Source organism: Mauremys reevesii, linkage group 1 (assembly GCF_016161935.1).
Source record: "Mauremys reevesii isolate NIE-2019 linkage group 1, ASM1616193v1, whole genome shotgun sequence".
NCBI classification, from domain to species: Eukaryota; Metazoa; Chordata; order Testudines; family Geoemydidae; genus Mauremys; species Mauremys reevesii.
Window position 1 is genome coordinate 8,621,242 of NC_052623.1, and position 19,856 is coordinate 8,641,097.

Below are 19,856 nucleotides of genomic sequence, written 5' to 3' on the forward strand. Positions count from 1 at the left end.
TCACTGGAGGACAGTGATTTTAAACCTGTATGACAAGAGGGAGAAACGATATCTCCTCCTTAATGAAGGGTGCTCTGTCCCAGTTTGGCTGAGCTCAGCATTGTGGAAGTTCCCAGTCTAAGAAGTTCCTCACGCCTAACATCCTATCACTGCATCACCAAGCACTGCAGTCAGGTCTATGGATATATGGAGTAGAGTGGGGCCTGAGATTCTTTAACTAGCCAATTCCCCTGGGGTAGTGCAGAAGCCTAGAAAGTTCACTACAATAGTTCCCCACTGACACTTGTGAAATGGGATAAACTGATGGGTTGGATTTTAGTGGCGTACAAATATATGTGTAACTTGCGGCATCTTCATAAAAATGATAAAAGCTGAAATGTGTAACTTTGAGGAGCAGACGTTCTGCGTAAGGTGAATATAACATTACTGCATGGGACGGCTTCCCAGAGACTAGTATCATATTGAACCCTTTTCCTTTACTATTTTATTATGGGGTTAGAGCAATAAACATGACTTTTTTTATTTGGCCTCTTGAACATATTTCATAACAAATTAAAGCTTGGTTAAGCAAGCTTCCTCTCAGATTCAGTATTTAGACACAATAAAGGCACTCACAGAAATAATTATCCTGAGCAAAAATGCCGATGAATTTACGAACCTTGAACATTAAAGAAATTAATGGAAAGTTTTAGTTTTGTTTTTATCATTGTGCTCCAAAGAAATATTGTGGAAATGGTAAATGCTGTTTCAAAACTGCTACAATCCAAAGACAGAGATCTATACAAAGAAGCAGGATTACTTCGCAAAGGCAGTTAACTTGTAGCTAATTTAAAACTGAGTTCAAAGAAGCCAAACGTTCAGCATGTAAATTATCAGAAAATGGGGCAGACAAATCAAATCTGAAGAGACGTGTTTGAGAAAGACAAAAAGGCAGGGAAATAGCTCATTTTGTGGCAGATCAGGGAGGAGAGGAGACCTGCTACTGGCAGCTCCAGGAGAGATGAGCTGAGGGAGGCAGAATCTCCCCGTGAACAACTGCCAACAATTCCATCCCTGAGGGAAGGGAGGGTTTGCCTCAGGGCATACTGAGAAGGAAACATTCATCTCCAAACTAGGATTTCAACTAGGTTTGCCAGGGAATAGACAACTAAGTGTGGGGGTGTGACGTTATTGATATAAATGGGAACCATATAGAACATGGGTTGCAACCAAGGTCCTGTGGTGGCACCAAATCCTAAGTAAAGGGGGGCATATAAGGTGTCTAAGACCAGGTTCTGGGTTGCTGGTTATGATTATGCTGTCTGTATATCATTTTGTAGTTTAAGTATAAAGTATTGGCTCTATACTGTCTATATTTTGTATTATGCTCTGCCTCTGGGAAGTGTCCCAGACAAAGCTGATGTTAGCCCGGCGTAGCTGGCTTGATGGCCCATTAAAGGGCCATCAGCTACACAATTGACCCATGGAGAGAAGGCAGACATGCCTTGTGACTCAGCAAAGTATGCAGAAACTTGTTCATGTGACTGAAAACTCCATATTTTTTTTGCTGTAAGTTTCCACCGTGAGGACAAAGGGATTCTTACACCTGGAAAAGTCTATATAAGGCTGATGCATCATGGATCTGCATAAACTGCTTAGGAAGAACGGGTTGGGGGGGGGGAATGTGGAGGAGCTAACCTGTATGAAAGAGAGCCGTGTGATTGCTCACAGCTCCGGTATGAAACTGAAGAAATGCTTAAGTTTAGAGGTGAGAGCAACAAGGGTGATGTCATGGTGGGCATCTGCTATTGACCACCAGGCCAGGAGGATGAGGTAGACAAGGCTTTCTTTGGACAACTAAGAGAAGTTTCCAGATCACAGGCCCTAGAACATAAGAGCGGCCATACTGGGTCAGACCAAAGGTCCATCTAGCCCAGTATCTGTCTACCGACAGTGGCCAATACCAGGTGCCCCAGAGGGACTGAACCTAACAGTGATGATCAAGTGATCTCTCTCCTGCCATTCATCTCCATCCTCTGACAAACAGAGGCTAGGGACACCATTCCTTACCCATCCTGGCTAATAGCCGTTAATGGACTTAACCTCCATGAATTTATCCAGTTCCCTTTTAAACGCTGTTATAGTCCTAGCCTTCACAACCTCCTCAGGAAAGGAGTTCCACAGGTTGACTGTGCGCTGCGTGAAGAACTTCCTTTTATTTGTTTTAAACCTGCTGCCCGTTAATTTCATTTGGTGGCGCCTAGTTCTTGTATTATGGGAACAAGTAAATAGCTTTTCCTTATTCACTTTCTCCACATCACTCATGGTTTTATATACCAGTATCATATCCCACCCCAGTCTCCTCTTTTCCAAGCTGAAAAGTCCTAGCCTCTTTAATATCTCCTCATGTGAGACCCGTTCCAAAGCCCTAATGGTTTCAGTTGCCCGTCTCTGAATCTTTTCTAATGCCAGTATACCTGAGAAATGGATTGTTTTGTGACAAAGGGAGAAAAGCGTGCAACACAAACTGAAGTGAGAGCAGGAGTGAGCGTTCCAGCAAAACGCAGAAGCTGAAAATATGACAAAGTTTTTTTCAAACTGGGCTTTACATGAAGCGAGACCAGCGATGCACTGAGGCCTCAGTATGTTCTATGCAGTGAAGTACTGGCAAACCACAGTATGCGGCCCTGCAAGGTACACCAGCATCTCAAAACAAGACACCACACCTTAGTATATAAAGCCCTTGAGTTTTTTCAGAGGAAGCTCAATGAGTAAGGAGCTGTTGATGTGCACATCACTGTTAACATGAAGGCTACTGAATGCTCCTGTGTGGCTTTGCACATTGCCAAATATGGTAAGTCACACAACCTATGTGAGAAACTACTACTTCCAACTGCAAAGGATAAGTTTGCAGTGGTGATAGGAGAGAAAGAGCTAGAGTTGATCTCACTTTCTAATGACACAGTTACACGCCGTATTGTGGAGATGGCTGCTGATGTAAAAGAGTAGTTCCTAGAAACTGTTTGTCAGAGCCCATATTATTAATTTCTGACAGATAAGTCTACCGATGCAGTAGAACCTCAGAGTTACGAACAACAGAGTTATGAACTGACCAATCAACCACACACGTCATTTGACACCGTAAGTGCTCAGTCAGGCAGCAGCAGAGACCAAAAAGAGAGCAAATACAGTACAGTCCTGTGTTAAACATAAACTACAATCAAAATAAAAAATAAAGGGAAAGCAGCATTTTTCTTCTGCATAGTAAAGTTGCCAATCTGTGTAACCCTTCTGCCAGGTGTTGCTAGTAGCAGCAAGGGCCAGGTTCAGTATCTAGGGGTTCCTTTTCAACAATACAACACAATTGGCTTGAGCCCCCACCCAGTGACCTGTGACAATTACACACCACCCCCTGGGCACCTCTAAGAGGAAATAATTCCCCGCTCACAAGCACAGAGTCTGAGCGTAGCAAAACCTTTTACTAAAAGGAGGGAATTAACTCAGCATTAATTTGGGAAAACACCACAAGTAGGGTTCATAAACACAAACCATGAGCAGAAGACCCACCCCCAAGTAAGTTTGTCAGTGTCCTTTTCCCCTCAGGGTCGCAAGTCCAGCAACCCAAAAGTCCCTTTAACATGCCCACCTCTTCTCTGTACCCCACTCACAGTTGTTGTCCTTAGCCAGTGCAGCCCCAGAGTTCAGAGGTTCATCTGCAGAGTTCACCTCCCAGCCTGTGTGGAAGGCAGGGGAGGGGGAAAGGGGTACCTTACATTATGCACTGCTTGGGCATTCGCTCATCGCCCCAACAGCCAATTGCCAGGTCTGGGCAGGGCTCTGCTCTGGCCCTTCTCCACCAGCATCTCTGCTGGCTGCTTGCCACCCCTGTCCACCAGCCACCCTACTGCCCTCTCTCCAAGGTGTCTTCAGGGTCCCCACACATTTAACACAGCTTCAGTGATTTCAGCGCTCAGTGGGGGAAGCCTCACTGCTGGTGCACACTGGGCAGTCTCTTGCAATAGAGAGACTGTCCCAAAGTAGGTCTAATACTTAGACCTAGGTTTCAGCGATTTCAGATCTGTAGTGTGTAACAAGACTCTCAACTGAGTCTAAATTAGCTCTTTCATTATACCATGGAGAGAGGAAGGGTCAAACAGTGTCTAGGATCCTTAAGTAGGGACCACACCACCAGGTACAATTACCTGTCCCCAATCCTCTCTCAACTCACTGGGTTTTGGAACCCATGTCCCCTACCTAGCAGATCCCATCATTGTGTATGTATAGTTGGGGTCATGTTTTCTAATGTGCTTTACTGCTATCATCTGAATCTCTTAAAGGCCTAGGAGGAGTCCTCCTCATAACCTCAATGTGACACTGCATCCCATATTCTCCATATTTGTATGAGTATAATATAATTATGACATAATTATATTTTGTACAAGATGTGTCTTGTCAGGAGTCATTGGAAACGTTTTGATTTGCTGAAAAGGATTAGCCTGTTTGTGTGCATGTATCATTTTTGTATAGGAAGTTGTGAATATTGACTATGTATCTGTATTTCAAATGTAGTTACACCAGGGTGACGGCCACTAGCTAAAATGCTTCCAGGCTAGATAGCTGGTTCTTAAGAGCCTATTCCAGGCAATGGGCCATTAGCAGAAACAAAAGGTTTTAGGAGAAACCTATCCCCCACCTATTGAGCCATCCTGAGAATGCTAATAAAAGTAATAATTGGAGATATACCAATCTCCTAGAACTGGAAGGGACCTTGAAAGGTCATGGAGTCCAGCCCCCTGCCTTCACTAGGAGGACCAATTTTTGCCCCAGATCCCTAAGTGGCCCCCCTTAAGGAATGAACTCATAACCCTGGGTTTAGCAGGGCAATGCTCAAACCACTGAGCTATCCCTCCCCCCAGACAGACAGCCTATAGATAACAGCCTATAGATAACAGTTGCTATGACTCAGCAGAGGCGTCTGACCAGACCACATGACACTAAACTCCATTTTGGGTACATGTATTTTTCCACAAACTGGACTGGGAACTGTTTTTGGAACAAAGGATTCCAGTCATATGTTAAAGCTATACCAGGTGGGGTGTGACATCATCTAGGGGCCTCACACCCCATACACGACAACTCCTGGAAACACACAAGGAACAAGATTCTAAGCCACCATTAATGGCTCACACTTTGCATAGTTACAATAGGACCTCAGAGTTATATTTCATATTTCTAGCTTCAGATACAAGAATGATACATACATACAAAGAGGGGGAATATAGTCACTAGGTTATAAGCTTTGTAATGATACCTTACAATAGATCTTTTGCATAAAGCATATTCCAGTTACATCATATTCACATTCATAAGCATATGGAGTGCAACGTCGCACCCTCCTCCTGAATTTACTGCCAGAGCCTTGGATGCTGTCCATGGCGGAGGCAGTACATATAAAATCCCTGTTCGTCCCTGGTCACTCCCCCTTCCAGTACCTTTAAACCCCATGATTTCATTCATAGGTGTCCTAGCAAGGTTCAGCGTTCCTGGTCCCTGAGTGCCTGAAAACAGGTTGGGATGCAGTATTGCTAAAATAATGCAGATAGCAATATCTGTTCAAGTGTAGGTTTCTTGGCATTTAGCCTTGACTGCTATGAGGTGGGGTGCCTCAGTTTCCCCATCCAAACAGTCATGTAGGCCTGTTATGTTTTTGCTGCTGTGTCAAGTTTCCAGCCTGTTTTCAGGTATAAGCTGAAAAGACACATGCTTGTTGGACTGTCTTGTCACCATCCCTAGCATCTAAAAAATTAGGTATGTCACACATCATTAGTATTAACTTCTTTATCTTGACCCATAGGTAGAGTAGCAAAAGACACAAGATTAACAGCCAATTTATGACACACTCCATTCAGAAAGTTTGGCTTGTTTAGTGTCTATTGCATTTCCCAGTCCCTTGAATCTTCCCAAATGCAAAATGCTCTTTCTCCAGCCTTGAAGAGACAGTGTTATCTTTCACAAGGGTAGCAGGGACATCTTCCAGCGGAGTGCTTTGGATTGGCAAGATCCTCCTGGTCACCCACTCTCTGTTCCCAAAAGGTCACCTGGCTGGACTCCCCACCCCCAGCCTTTCCTTAAAACCTGACCCACAGGTGAGGGGTCTGGCATTTCAGATGTGGATCCTTCACTTTCCTCCTGGGGAAACGCCTTCCTAGAAAAGGTGAGCAGACCTTTCTGTCCCCCCTCACCTTCTGTCTGGGCTTCCCCCTCTGGGCTCGCCTCCAAGGCAGACTCCTGTGTCCCCCGAAAGGGTAGGTGACCCTGATCCAGCTGTGGGCTCACAACTACCAGTTAGGACAGACCCTTCACTAGCAAGCAAAAGCCACCCACCCTTTCACTTGGACTTGCTTCCAGCTACATCCCCCTCCCCCAGAGAGATGATTACAGGACAGGAGCTGTCTCTACCCACGCCCTCCCACAGGGACCTGCCTTGAGCCCTGGGTCCACAGGAACTGGCCTCGACCATCCCTGCCCCCAAGGGCAGATCTTCCACTGTTACTGAGGAATTAAAGAGACAGTCTCCTATTTCCCCAGCAGCACATGTGACTTCACCCTCCTCTCTGGGGCTTTCAGCACAAGATTCCTTCTTGCTGCTAACAAACCTGGGACAGATTTTGCCACATCAAAGAAATCATTTTCCAGGAGAAAGGGTGCAAAATTGTGTGCCACCACTGTAACAGTTAGTTCAGCCAGAAAATCACCAGTTTCCATGTGTACCTTAGCTAAAGGTGCAAGGACCTTATAACCCCCCACTAGTTCTAATTCTGCCACTTTCCCTGGCAATAAATCCTTCTCCTGGATCAGGTCCCTCTTAGCACAGAAATCTCCAACCTTGGAGCACCTTGCCATTAAACTTAAAAGCATGCATATGCTCACTGCTTGGTTGTGTAGAAGCAACATTTACAAATCCGGTGTGGAAGAGGCAGTAGCCTGGGATATCTCTGTGCTTCGAGAATTAGCAGCTTCATGTGTTACCTGGTCAGGGCCGCCCAGAGGATTCAGGGGGCCTGGGGCAACACAATTTTGGGGGCCCCTTCCATAAAAAAAAGTTGCAATACTATAGAATACTGTGTTCTCATGGGGGGCCCCTGTGGGGCCCGGGGCAAATTGCCCCACTTGCGCCCTCCCTCCCCCACCCGGCAGCCCTGTACCAGGTGTCTGTTCCCACTCAGCCCAGGACAATTATTCCTCAAGTGCTCAGTGGACTTACAATGTTATCACAGTCTGGGCTCCTCTGCTTGTAAAGGAGACTTGGGATGAGTACCAGGGGAAGGGGGAGGTGAATGCCCAGCCTCCTTTTTCCCATGGGTAAAATGGTGATTCTGCTTTTCACCAACCCTGTACCCTCTGCCAGTGGTTTGTGTTTAATTGCAGCTTGTGACTGCTCATAAGAGTCTGTAAACCCAGCTAATTCACCCACTACATCCACCTTTTTTGTCCCACAAATACTGTTTTACATCATCACTGCACATATTCAGGAACTGTTCCTGAGTAACCAAATCACACATTTATTCCAAGTTTGTTGTGCCTTTTCCCCTCACCCACTTGTCTAACAAATCTCTCATTTCATTTGCATAGGCCACATTACTTAATCCATATCCCCTCTTAAGACTCCTGAATTTTACCCTGTAGGTTTCAGGTGTAATCGGTTTCAAAATCAGTTCCTTAAATTTACCATAGTTTGAAGCATCAGCAATAGGTATCTTATTGAATATGTCCAGAGCTCTCCCAGTCAATTCTGCAACCAAAGTAGTCATTTTTGGATCCTCAGGAATCACATGGAGAGTGCACGGTCTCTCAAAGGTGAGTAAATATTTGGCAATATCACTGGATTCATCATATGGTGGGCATAACCATTCCCACTTGTGGATTTTTGGAGAAGAGAACCCAGCTGATGAAGGATTTTGTCTCTTCCACTCCATTACAGCCAGTTCATGCTTCTGGGTTGCAGTCTGAGCCTCAATTTCTTTGTCTTTTACATCAAGGGCTAGCTGTCTCTCTCTTTCCTTCTCCTCCTAAGCAGCTTGCTGTGCTAACCTCTGGGCTTCCACAGCCCTTCCGTGTGCAGCCTCCTCTCTGGCTGACTATTTTCTTTTTTCTTTTTTCCCCAGTTATTTTAGTTGCAATAATCTCTGGTGCTTCCTCTCCTTTTCTGCAACTTGCAACCTAAAAAACTCCAACTTCGCAATTGCTTCACTGCTTTCACTTATTTTCCTGTGCCTATTTCCCTTTCCTGAAATAAAGCAAGCAGAAAATAACAAATCAGTAACTTTGTCTGTTCTCCAGCCATCACACTTAAAACTCACTTAAAATCATTACAGCAATCAACTGTGCACAGACCCTGCTCGACTATGCCACTGTGACGGGTGCAGTCACAAAGATCCCCTAGGGACTGTCACCTGCCACGCTGAGATTATCTCTGACTCTGTTTTCCCTGCCAGCTTGGGACTCCAGAGCCCTGTCTTGTTAAGCCAGGCACGCTAGCCTGCTGCAACACAGACCCAGGTCTGGTCCATGCCCCCAAAGCTGGAGACTTTAACTAAAAACTTCTCAGCAGGTTACTTGTCTCCAGCTCCCAGTGGGATCCAAACCCCAAATAAATCCATTTTACTCTGTATAAAGCTTAAGGATAAACTCATAAATTGTTCACTTTCTATAACGCTGATAGAGAGATATGCACAGCTCCTCCAGGTATTAATCACTTACTCTGGGTTCATTAATAAACAAAAGTGAGTTTATTAAGTATAAAAAGTAGGATTTAAGTGATTTCAAGGAATAGACAGAACAAAGTAAGTCACCAAGCAAAATAAAGCAAAACACATTGATAAGCATATGGAGTGTGACATCACAGTGCCATCTGCTGTCATGGTGGGTGATAACAGGGGGTTGGACTAAATGGCCTCCTGAGGTCTATTCCAATCCTTATCTTCTATGCTTCTTTGATTCTATGATTCCATGATAACAGGGCCTTAAGAGGCTGAATCACCAGCAAAGCCTTGTGAAAAAGGCCAGCCCAGCTGGGTGGTTACAGGGAAGCAGCAGTTCCCCTGGCTCCCAGAGTTCACCCATCGCATGCATACCCGGTGGAGCCCAAATTAGGCCCCCAGGCATGTGTGATGTAAATAAAGGGGAGAGGCTGTAGCATGAACAAAAGATTGAGAGGTAGCAGTTGTTTGGTTCCTTTACCACTGTGTTCTCACCCCAGCAGGGCACAGCTACCTAAAATACAACATTAGTGAAATGGCCCCAGGGCAACAGATCAGGAAAACTCCATGGTTGTTCCCTCATAAAATGTGGGATACCATGTGAGATGAACTCCAGGTCATTTTGGCCCTGGGAGAGGTGAAAGAATCGCACAGTGAGTGGAGAAGCCCCATGGTACTAGTGCTGATGCAGGATAACACAACCTGTTCCTGCATCGATTTTAGAAAGATAAACGCAGTACTGAAATTTGATGTCAGAATCCCAGGAGCAGAAAGCCTTTTCCACACCCTTTAACCTGCATTAATTTAGGATCATAGAATCATAGAATCATAAGATCATGCCATTTGGCCTTAACAACATACATTATATGGAGTAAAAAATGCCATCACCGGTTGCTAGGCTGAACAGTCTGCAAGTCACAGTTTGCCCTGAGAATCTGAGCTCCTGGTATCAGAGAATCATTTCTTCACTCCCGGGGGAGAGTCTCAGATTGAAGTTCTCCAGGGTCTATTTTCTGCTCTTTCCTCTGCTCATGGAACCAAGGGAATTGTCTGGGAGTCCCGGCCAATCTGAGAGTCCACAGGGACTGTACAGGGGAATTATAAAGGTTGCTGTCCAGCAAAGTGAGTATCAGACATGTGAGATTCCTACGCTGATTCTCAGGGCTCTGCCTTCCTGTCGCAGTAGGAGATTTCCTCTATCTGATGAGCAGGATTTTGGTGAGTTGCCTAATTCTGCATTAAAGTTAGTGCTAAGGGCTCAGGGAGGGTTCCAGGGTTAAAGGCAAGAACCATCTGGGCAGGAATTCACCAGCACGGTGACTTGAACTGTTTAGTATTGTCAGAAAATCAAGGGATTTACCTTTTAAAAATGGAACTACAAATGTATTGGAAATAGTTTAGACACATATTTATTTCTAAGATCAGTTCCGTGCCTCTTACTGTGACCTCTTATCTGTCTCAGTAGTCTGGGTATCCGTGTTGCCAGAGGATTCACAACAATAATGGGCCGCACACTGGCCCGATTCTGCTCTCACATTCTGCCTCCAGATTGACACTGGCCTCCCTGAGAGCAAAATCAGGGTCTCTGTGTTTTGGAATCCAAATCTTTCATGCCTGGTCTCAGAATGCCACATAAGCAGCGGGTTTCCTTGAGACTCTTGCAGCACCCTAACAGAATAGCACTCTCTGTAGCAGGACAAGAAGCCGTGATTTTCACAGTTGGGAGCTGAAAGTTAAATACTAAGGGTGAAAGCTCAGTCCCACTGAGATCATTGGCAAAACTCTGAACACGGCCAGGATTTCACCCTAAATCCACATGTAGGGATTTACACCAGCTATGAGCCTCCCTGCCTGTGTGACTGCTGATGGAGGTGAAGGGCCAGGAGTGGGTCTGCAGCTTGTCCCATAAGCACATTGAGAGAGGGAGCCCAGGCTGGTGAGTCATAGGGATCAGTGTTAACCCAGTTCGAAGTGGAACCCTAGGAGGAAACCATCACACTTTGTTCTTCAGCTGCTTCAGTCTCCCCTCATACTCTGACCCCCTGTCCGTACTCTCCTGCCCTGATCACAACAACATGCTGGTCACCAGTGTTTTCTCCTTGCTCCCCAGTCATCCCTGGCTCCCACAACCTCGGAGTCACCCCACACTCCTCAGAACACTTCCTCTGCAAGGGGTGAGGTGTCTCCTGTCACATCTCCTTCCTTGGCTGGGGGGTAATCACAGACTGTGTCTAACCGGAAAGAAATCTCACAAGTGACAAATGCCAAAGCAGGCACCTGTGCAGATTCTCTTCTTACACTCAAACACACCAGACAGTGCTTTAGGGATTGCTACACAGGAACAACTCACAAGCTGAGTAGTATGAACAATAAATAGTGAGAGCAGGCAATTCTGGGACGTGTGAAGAACTACATAAATACCGCTGCCATGTGCAGGAACCAATGGTAGCTGACTGAAACAGGGAGCCACTGCAACACAGCCATTAAAACCAGAATGCTCTGGGACCATTTGCTAGACAGCTCTGTTAGTCATTAATGGTGAGGTTTGTACATTCATTCCTCAGTGAGGAGATTTTATGAGCTCAAGTCATTATTTTTCTCACCTAAAACATTCATCCATGCAGTGCCTCATAGGATCCCTCAGCCTCATGAAATACACACCTAGTGTAACATTTCCAAGGTGCCGCAATCTCATGACAATTTCTCCCCATAGGGCTAAATGCAACACGTTCATGAATAAAAAAAAAATGCCTTCAGTAAGCTCCTGCATGAGCTTGCAGGCAAAATGACTCTAGCAGGCACCTGGGTACATGTTCATAGATTCCAAGGCCAGAAGGGACCATTGTGATCATCTAATCTGTATAACACAGGCCTCAGAATTTCCCCCAAATTATTCCTAGAGCAGATATTTTAGAGAAATATCCAAACTAGATTTAAAATTTTCAGTGATGAAGACTCTGCCGAGACCCTTGATAAATTTTTCCAATGGTTAATTACTATCACCGTTTAAAACGTGCATGCCTTATTTCCAGTCAGAATTTCTTTAAATTAAACTTCCAGCCATTGGATCCTCGTACACCTCTGTATGATAGGCTGGAAAGCCCTAAATACCAAGACCTTTGTGCCCTTCCTGACCATTTTGTTGAGCATAGTCATAGCCCAGAATGAGAATGTCTGTTTCCATGGGGGACCTGGGCTCCTTTCCAACATAGGAATTGCATCATGGATCAGACCTATAGTCCATCTAATCCAGTGTCACAGTGACAGCCACAGGTGCTGCAGAAGGTGTAAGAAACCCAGCAGTAGGTGGATGGGGTGGTGGTGGATGACCTAAGCATCCTGAGTGTGTCACCCTAATGTCAAACAGCTAGAGATGGGCTTGTGCCCTGAAACACATGGCCATATAGAATTTCCAAAATATGTATTTAGCTGTAACTATTGTAACTGGATAGTTTCACTATCCATATAAATGTACAAACCCTTCCTCATCTACCTTTTGAGGCAACACATTCCTCAGCCTAATTAGGCACTGAGTGAAGAAAGCATTCTTTTTTTTACTGTTTTGAATGTGCCATGTTTCATTTTAATTGAATATCCTCTTGATCTTGTGTTAAGAGACAGGCACATCACATTCTCAACCTACCCTCTACCAGTCAGTATTTTATAGACTTTTCTCATGTCCCCTCTTATTCATCTCCTTTGTAAGGTAACAATCCCAGTCTTTTCAATCTCTTTCCATGTGACAGTTTCCCCAGCCCCTTGATCATTGACCTTGTCTGAACCCCTCTAGTTCTGCAATATACTGTGTGAGAAGGATGCCCAGTAGTAAAGAGGAGGGTGAAATATTGTCTGACTGATCTCATGGCGTTGTATTTTCGGTATGATTTCCCATCCTGTTCCTCCTGGATCCCAATGTTTTGCTTAGTTTCTGTCTGTGCTTGCACTGTGAGCAGGGTTTCACCGAACTGTGTACCATGACACCCAGGTCCATGTCCAGAGTTCACAAAGTTAAATTAGAATCTTGTCAGGTGTTTGAGGAGTTGAAGTTTTTCCCTCCAGTGGGCATACTCGTTGCAGTTATTGACACTGACGATCATCCTTTTGACCTACTGCTTACAAACAAGGAAGAATTGGTAGGGGAAGTAGAAGAGGATGGCAACCTGGGCAGTAGTGACCATGAGATGGTTGAGTTCAGGATCCTCACAAAAGGAAGAAAGTAGAGTAGCAAATATGGACCCTGGACTCCAGGAAACCAGACTTTGACTCCTTTAGGGAACTAATGGGCAGTATCCCCTGGGAGGCTAATATGAGGGGGAAAGGAGTCCAGGAAAGCTTGCTGTATTTTAAAGAAGTCTTATGGAGCACGCAGAAACAAACATCCCGATGTGCAGAAAGATTAGCAAATATGGTAGGCAACCAGCTTGGCTTAACGGTGAAATCTTCAGTGAACTTAAACACAAAAAGGAAGCTTACAAGAAGTGGCAACTTGGACAGATGACTATGAAGGAGTATAAAAATATTGCTCGTGCATACAGGGATGTAATCAGGAAGGCCAAACAGAACTGGAGTTGCAGCTAGCAAGGTATGTGAAGGATAACAAGAAGGGTTTCTATAGGTATGTTAGCAAAAAGAAAAAAGGTCAGGGAAAGTGTGGGAGCTTTACTGAATGGGGGAGGCAACTTAGTGACAGATGATGTGGAAAAAGCTGAAGTACTCAATGCTTTTTTTGCCTCAGACTTCACAGACAAGGTCAGCTCCAAGACTGCTGCACTGGGCAGCACAGTATGGGGAGGAGGTGAGCAGCCCTCAGTGGTGAAAGAACAGGATAAGGACTATTTAGAAAAGCTGAACATACACAAGTCCATGGAATTGGCTGATGTGACTGCTGAGCCACTGGCTATTATCTCTGAAAACTCGTGCTGATTGGGGAAGGTCCCAGATGATTGTAAAAAGGCAAATATAGTGCCCACATTTTAAAAAGGGAATAAGGAGAACCCCAGGAATTACAGCCTCACCTCAGTCCCTGGATTATAAAGTGGATAGAAAGCTGGCTAGATTGTCATGCTCAATGAGTAGTGATCAATGGCTCGATGTCTAGTTGGCAGGCGGTATCAATTGGAGTGCCCCGGGGGTCGATCCTGGGGCTGATTTTGTTCAACATCTTTATTAAAGATCTGGATGATGGGATGGATTGCACCCTCAGCAAGTTCACAGATGACACTAAGATGGCGGGGGAGGGGGGGAGGTAGATACACTGGAGGGTAGGGATAGGGTCCAGAGTGACCTAGACAAATTGGAGAATTGGGCCAAAAGAAATCTGATGAAGTTCAAGAAGGATGAGTGCAGAGTCCTGGATTTAGGATGGAAGAATCCCATGCACTGCTACAGACTAGGGACCAAAAGGCTAGGCAGCAGTTCTGCAGAAAAGGACCTGGGCATTACAGTGGATGAGAAGCTGGATATGAGTTAGCAGTGTGCCCTCGTTGCCAAGAAAGCTAATGGCATATTAGGCTGCATTAGTAGGTCCATTGCCAGCAGATTAAGGAAATTGATTATTCCTCTCTCTTTGGCACTGGTGAGGCCACATCTTGAGTATTGCATCCAGTTTTGGGCCCCCCACTACAGAAAGGATGTGGACAAATTGGAGAGTCCAGTGGACGGAAATGAAAATGATCAGTGATTAAGAAGTAGGTAGCATTATCTCCCATAATGAAAACAAACTTGTTTCTCTGAGCAATTGGCTGAGGAAGAAGTAGGACTGAGTGGATTTGTAGGCTCTAAAGTTTTACTTTGTTTTATTTTTTGAGTGTAGTTATGTAACTACATTTGTAAGTTGCACTTTCAGGATAAAGAGACTGCACTACAGTACTTGTATGAGGTGAATTGAAAAATACTATTTCTTTTGTTTATCATTTTTACAGTGCAAAATTTGTAATAAAAAATAATATAGAGTGAGAACTGCACTCTTTTTATTCTGTGTTATAACTGAAATCAATATATTTGAAAATGTAGGAAAACATCCAAATATATTTTTAAAATTTCAAGTGGTATTCTACTGTTTAACAGTGTGATTCATTGAGATTCATTTTTTTTGAGTTCATCACATGAGTTACCTGAGATTAGTCGACAGCCCTATTATAAAGTATTTACCATATTATTTGTTATAAAGTGTATTACCCACCTCACTGTGCTTCTCTCCATTCACAGGCACCTTGAGCATTTCTGAGCCTGACTGATGCATTGACTACCTGATGGCAGCTTTCAACCTCACCCCCTCTGATCCTTCAACATTCATCTTAATGGGCATCCCTGGTCTGGAAGCTGCTCACATCTGGATTTCCATCCCTTTCTCGATGTTCTACATTATGGGCCTGTTGGGAAATTTCACGGTTCTGTTTATTGTAGGCAAAGAGCAGACCCTGCACAAGCCAATGTACCTGCTGCTCTGCATGCTGGCAGTCACAGACATCGGCACGTCAACCTCCATCATGCCGAAGACATTCTTTATATTTTGGTTCGATTTGAAAGGCATTACTGTGGATGGCTGCCTCACCCAGATGTTCTTCATTCATGCAATTTCTATTATGCAGTCAGCCGTTCTCGTGACAATGGCCTTCGATCGCTACATTGCCATATGCAACCCTCTGAGATACGCCACTATTGTCACCAATGTACGAATAGCTAAGCTAGGGCTCCTGGGTTTATTAAGAGCTGTTCTCTTTGTTCTGCCCCTGCCCTTGATCCTAAGCAGGCTGCCATTCTGTGCCAACCACATTATCCCCTATACATACTGCGAGCACATAGCTGTGGCGAAGATGTCGTGTGGGGACATCACAGTGAACAGGATATATGGCTTGGTGGTAGGATTTGTAATCATTGTGTTAGACCTAACTCTCATTGCCCTGTCCTATGGTCTGATCATCAGGGCTGTGCTCAGAATCTCATCCAAGAAAGCCCACCAGAAAGCCTTCAACACCTGCACAGCTCACATCTGTGTGATGATGATTTCTTATCCTCCTGGCCTCTTCTCCAATCTGACACAGCGGTTTGGTCAGGGAATTGCTCCCCATGTTCACATCATCTTGTCAAACCTCTATTTCCTCATCCCCCCCATGCTCAACCCTGTCATTTACGGGGTCAAAACCAAAGAGCTTCGTGAGAAAATGGGAAAATACACCTGCAGATGGTGATCGCCGGGGGATAAAAACTATAAACCTGAGTGATGACAGGGGGAAAGAATATCTCCTCGTGTTCTGTACCAGTTTGGGTGAGCTCACCATTGCTGAAGTTCACAGTCTGAGAAGTTCCTCACACCTAGCCTGTTATCAGTGGATCACCAAGCACTGCTCTCTCCGTTGCTGCATTCCCTCTCTCTGACCATCAGCTGATGTCTTTCAGCATCACCTGTCAGCCCCTACCTCCGAACACCCCCTTGGCCTTTCCTTGACTTCCAGACCACCAGGAGATACTGCAGCTTTCTGAAGCAAGGTGGCTTTCCATTAAACCCTGCATGAACAGGGTTCTTCATCAGTTTGACGAACTGAAGCTATGGTTTCTGATAGACAAAGAAAGCAACAACAATGCTGAACTTCTTTATTGTATGTACAGTTACCTAGTGAGCAAAATTAACCTGATTTTTCTATGTCCAATCCTTCAGGAAGCCTTGAGGATAAAATAAGTGTCTCAGTTGGGTAGTGCTAATAAAGGAAAGCTGCCGCAGGAATTGAAGACATTCTGCTAGAGATCATTGGTGAGGGTTGTGAAACAGTGTGTTTTTGAGAACATGACTGTGTAATCCTGGATTTGAGGAGTGTGTACTTCAGAATGTGTTCAACCCAATTGCAACCACATGATGTTCACCCAGCCACTATGAATTAATAAAATAGAACACCACATAGTTCAGGGTTAATTGGAAATCAGGCTTTAAGATGCAAGGTCAAACTCAAGCTGGCAGTTCCCGCTAAAAAAGAATGGGGGAAGTGGATAGACAAGTAAATAAGTGAGAAAGAAAAAAGATAAATGGATGAAACCTTGAGTCTAGATGCCTCTGATATTAGAAGTTTATTGAAAGTTAAGAAAAGTGATGATCCAGTCCGAGTCACTATGGCCTATTTGTTTGTAGAAGTTATAAAAGATTAGCTAATACAGTGTACTTTGGAGGAGTTCTCTGAAGTAATCTTGAGAAACATTTTTCCTGAAACCCTTTCTCCTCAGCGGGTGAGCGACTGGCCATTGCGAACCTGCTGTTAATTATTCAATACCATTCCAACTGTTAGGGACATATCTGGGATGTTCGAAACCTGTTGCTTATGTCTGTATGTGCTTAAATCTAATAAACTGCAGTGTTAGACAAGAGCATGCTGACTTGCATTTAATCCATGATCAGACAGAATTGCTGTGTTCCCATTGATTTATTCCTGACACCGCCTCCTGGAGTGAAATAGTTAATTTGCCCTTCCTGGGGATTCTGAAGACCATGGGTAATAGACTGCTGTGTTAAACTATGACATCACCTTGGAGTCCAATAACTTACCACTTTGTGCAGTTGATTTCGGTGTCGCTTTCAGCTGGAACTTTCAAAATACACACTAACCATTCCTGTTGTCCAAGACGTCAAAAGCAAGTGTTGAGACTTCATCTTGGAGTTTGTGAAACAGATGAAACACAGATTGCCACCAAATGTCTAGGTGATTGAATCACTTCCAATACTAAGTCCTTCATGACCTAAATTGGCTGATATCTCATTTCTGCCATTGTTTTGTGGAGACTTTAGACAGCTGGAGCAGCCCAGTGGAGAATATTGTGGTTCACTGGCTTCATACTCAGGATAACTGAGTAGAGCAGTTTTGGGTTGAAGGTCCTGAACACATGGATGCCATTGGGGATTTAAACTTCAATGAATTTATCTTGTTTGCTCTTTCATTGCTGTTGCTACCTTTTAGCAATGCTGCCGTTGAAAGACTGTTTTCTCAGAGTAACTTGATAAAAAACAAAACTGCACAACACGATGCAAGAGGAACTTTTAGAAAATGTTCTTCACCTTAGGGTGTACATGCAACCACACAAAGTATGTTGTGAAGAGTTTTCACCCACCTCCATTCCCAAGGTGTTCATTACTTTGAGGTTCTACTGTATATCAAACATTGCACAGCTGCTGGTGTCCATTCATTTCTCTACAGAAATATAATTAAGAAAGAAATATCTGTTTTGCCTTCCACTACCAACATGAGCAACCAGCGAAGAGCTTTTTGAACTATTAAATAATTTTGTCCAAGACACGGGCCTTGATTGAGGCACTGTTTTGGAATTTGCAGCGATGGAGCACAGTCTATGACATGACGGCATAGCAGGCTGGTGACAAGGGTACAAGAAGTGGCTCCCTCAGCAACCTGGAATCACTGTATGAGTCACAGACAGTCATTGGCTGCTAAGAAGATGGCAGAGGAGCTCAGCAGTGTTCTCTCAGGTGCAGTAAATATAAAATTTATAAGACTATTTTAGAGAAACTAACTTCATTCTTTACATTGGTCTTCACTGCAGAGGATGTGAGGGAGATTCTCACACCTGAGCCATTCTTTTTAAGGGACAAATCTAAGGAACTGTCCCAGATTGAGCCGTCATTAAAAAAGGTTTTGTAACTAAAGGATAAATTAAACAGTAATATATCACCAGGGCCGGATAGTATACTGGGTCAACTACTGTTCAACATATTCCTGGTTGCTGTCGAGGGCTGCAGTTGTTGAAGGCCCATTGACCTGGCCATAAGTGTCCTCCTCAGAATCATCTATTTCCTCCCCTATTCCTACCAACTCTGCCAGTTCTATGCATACTGTCACTGGGGTGTCAGCCTCCACCTTCTCAGTCAGCTGTTCCCCCCATTCCTTGAGGATTTCTCCAAAGTGATTCCCGTCCCTCCCCAATATGACTAGAATGGCCAGATACTGGAAATAATTTACCTTACAAGTGTATTAAGATTTAACATAACTAAGTTTCCACACAAAAAATCCTTTATTAGTCCACAGGGAACATGGTGTTGATTACATCCAAAATACAATTACAAACAGATACACACTGGTGTTACATCCTCACAACCATACAGATATATGCATTAAATAAATATTCACCACAGGATCAGTCTCGAGAAATACCTTCCCATCACAGCATGACTCCAGCGGAATAAGGAAAACCTCTGACAAAGTAGCCCCTAAAAATTTGCTCTTTATAAGAACATAAGAATGGCCATCCTGGGTCAGACCAATGTTCCATCTAGCCCAGTATTCTGTCTTCTGACAGTGGCCAATGCCTGGTGCTTTAGACGGACCGAACAGAACAGGGAATCATCAAGTGATCCATCCCCTGTTGCCCCTTCCCTGCCTCACAGGAGCAAAGGACGCTGGCCTAGGCAGCAACAAAGGAATCTCCAGGGACTCACCCCACTTCCTTTAGCGTCAGTTTGCCTGCGATGAGGTGATGCTCACCTGACTCTGAAGGGGGGGCAAAGCCAAGACAGAGGAAAGAACATGATTAAAGGGAGGGGCGTTTGCCATGCTCTTCCTCTCTTCCACCTCCATCTACAGACACCACCACGTGACTGAAGCACTGATCAAAGGGGAGAGCCTGGCTGAAGAGCAACCAGCCAGACTGTGGTGAGAAGCATCTAAGTTTGTAAGGGCACTGAAAGTGTTAAGATCAGCTTAGAATGCGTTTCGCTTTTATTTAATTTGACCAAATACAACTTGTTATGCTTTGACTTGTAATCACTTAAAATGTATCTTTGTAGTTAATAAATCTGTTTGTTTATTCCATTTGAAGCTGTGTGTTTGGTTTGAAGCATGTCAGAGACTCCCCTTGAAATAACAAGCCTGGTACATATCCATTTCTTTGTTAAATTGAAGAACTCATCTAAGCTTCCAGCATCCAGTGGGCATAACTGGATACTGCAAGATGGAGGTTCCTAGGGTTGTGTCTGGGACCAGAGATATTGGCTAGTGTCATTCGGTTGCATAGTCCAAGGAGCAGCTCACATGCCAGAGGCTGTGCGTGAACAGCCCAGGAGTGGAGGTTCTCACAGCAGTGCAGGGTAAGGCTGGCTCCCAGAGTCAAGGATTGGAGTGACCT

The 19,856-nt window shown here is 44.5% G+C and overlaps 1 protein-coding gene across 1 annotated transcript; it reads left to right on the forward strand.

Moving 5' to 3' along the window:
- The first annotated feature begins 14,989 nt into the window (after positions 1 to 14,989).
- Positions 14,990 to 15,928, forward strand: LOC120398686 (putative olfactory receptor 52P1). The gene has a single exon (XM_039526262.1). It carries the CDS (start codon positions 14,990 to 14,992, stop codon positions 15,926 to 15,928), a length of 939 nt encoding a protein of 312 aa, XP_039382196.1.
- The last annotated feature ends 3,928 nt before the right edge of the window (positions 15,929 to 19,856 follow it).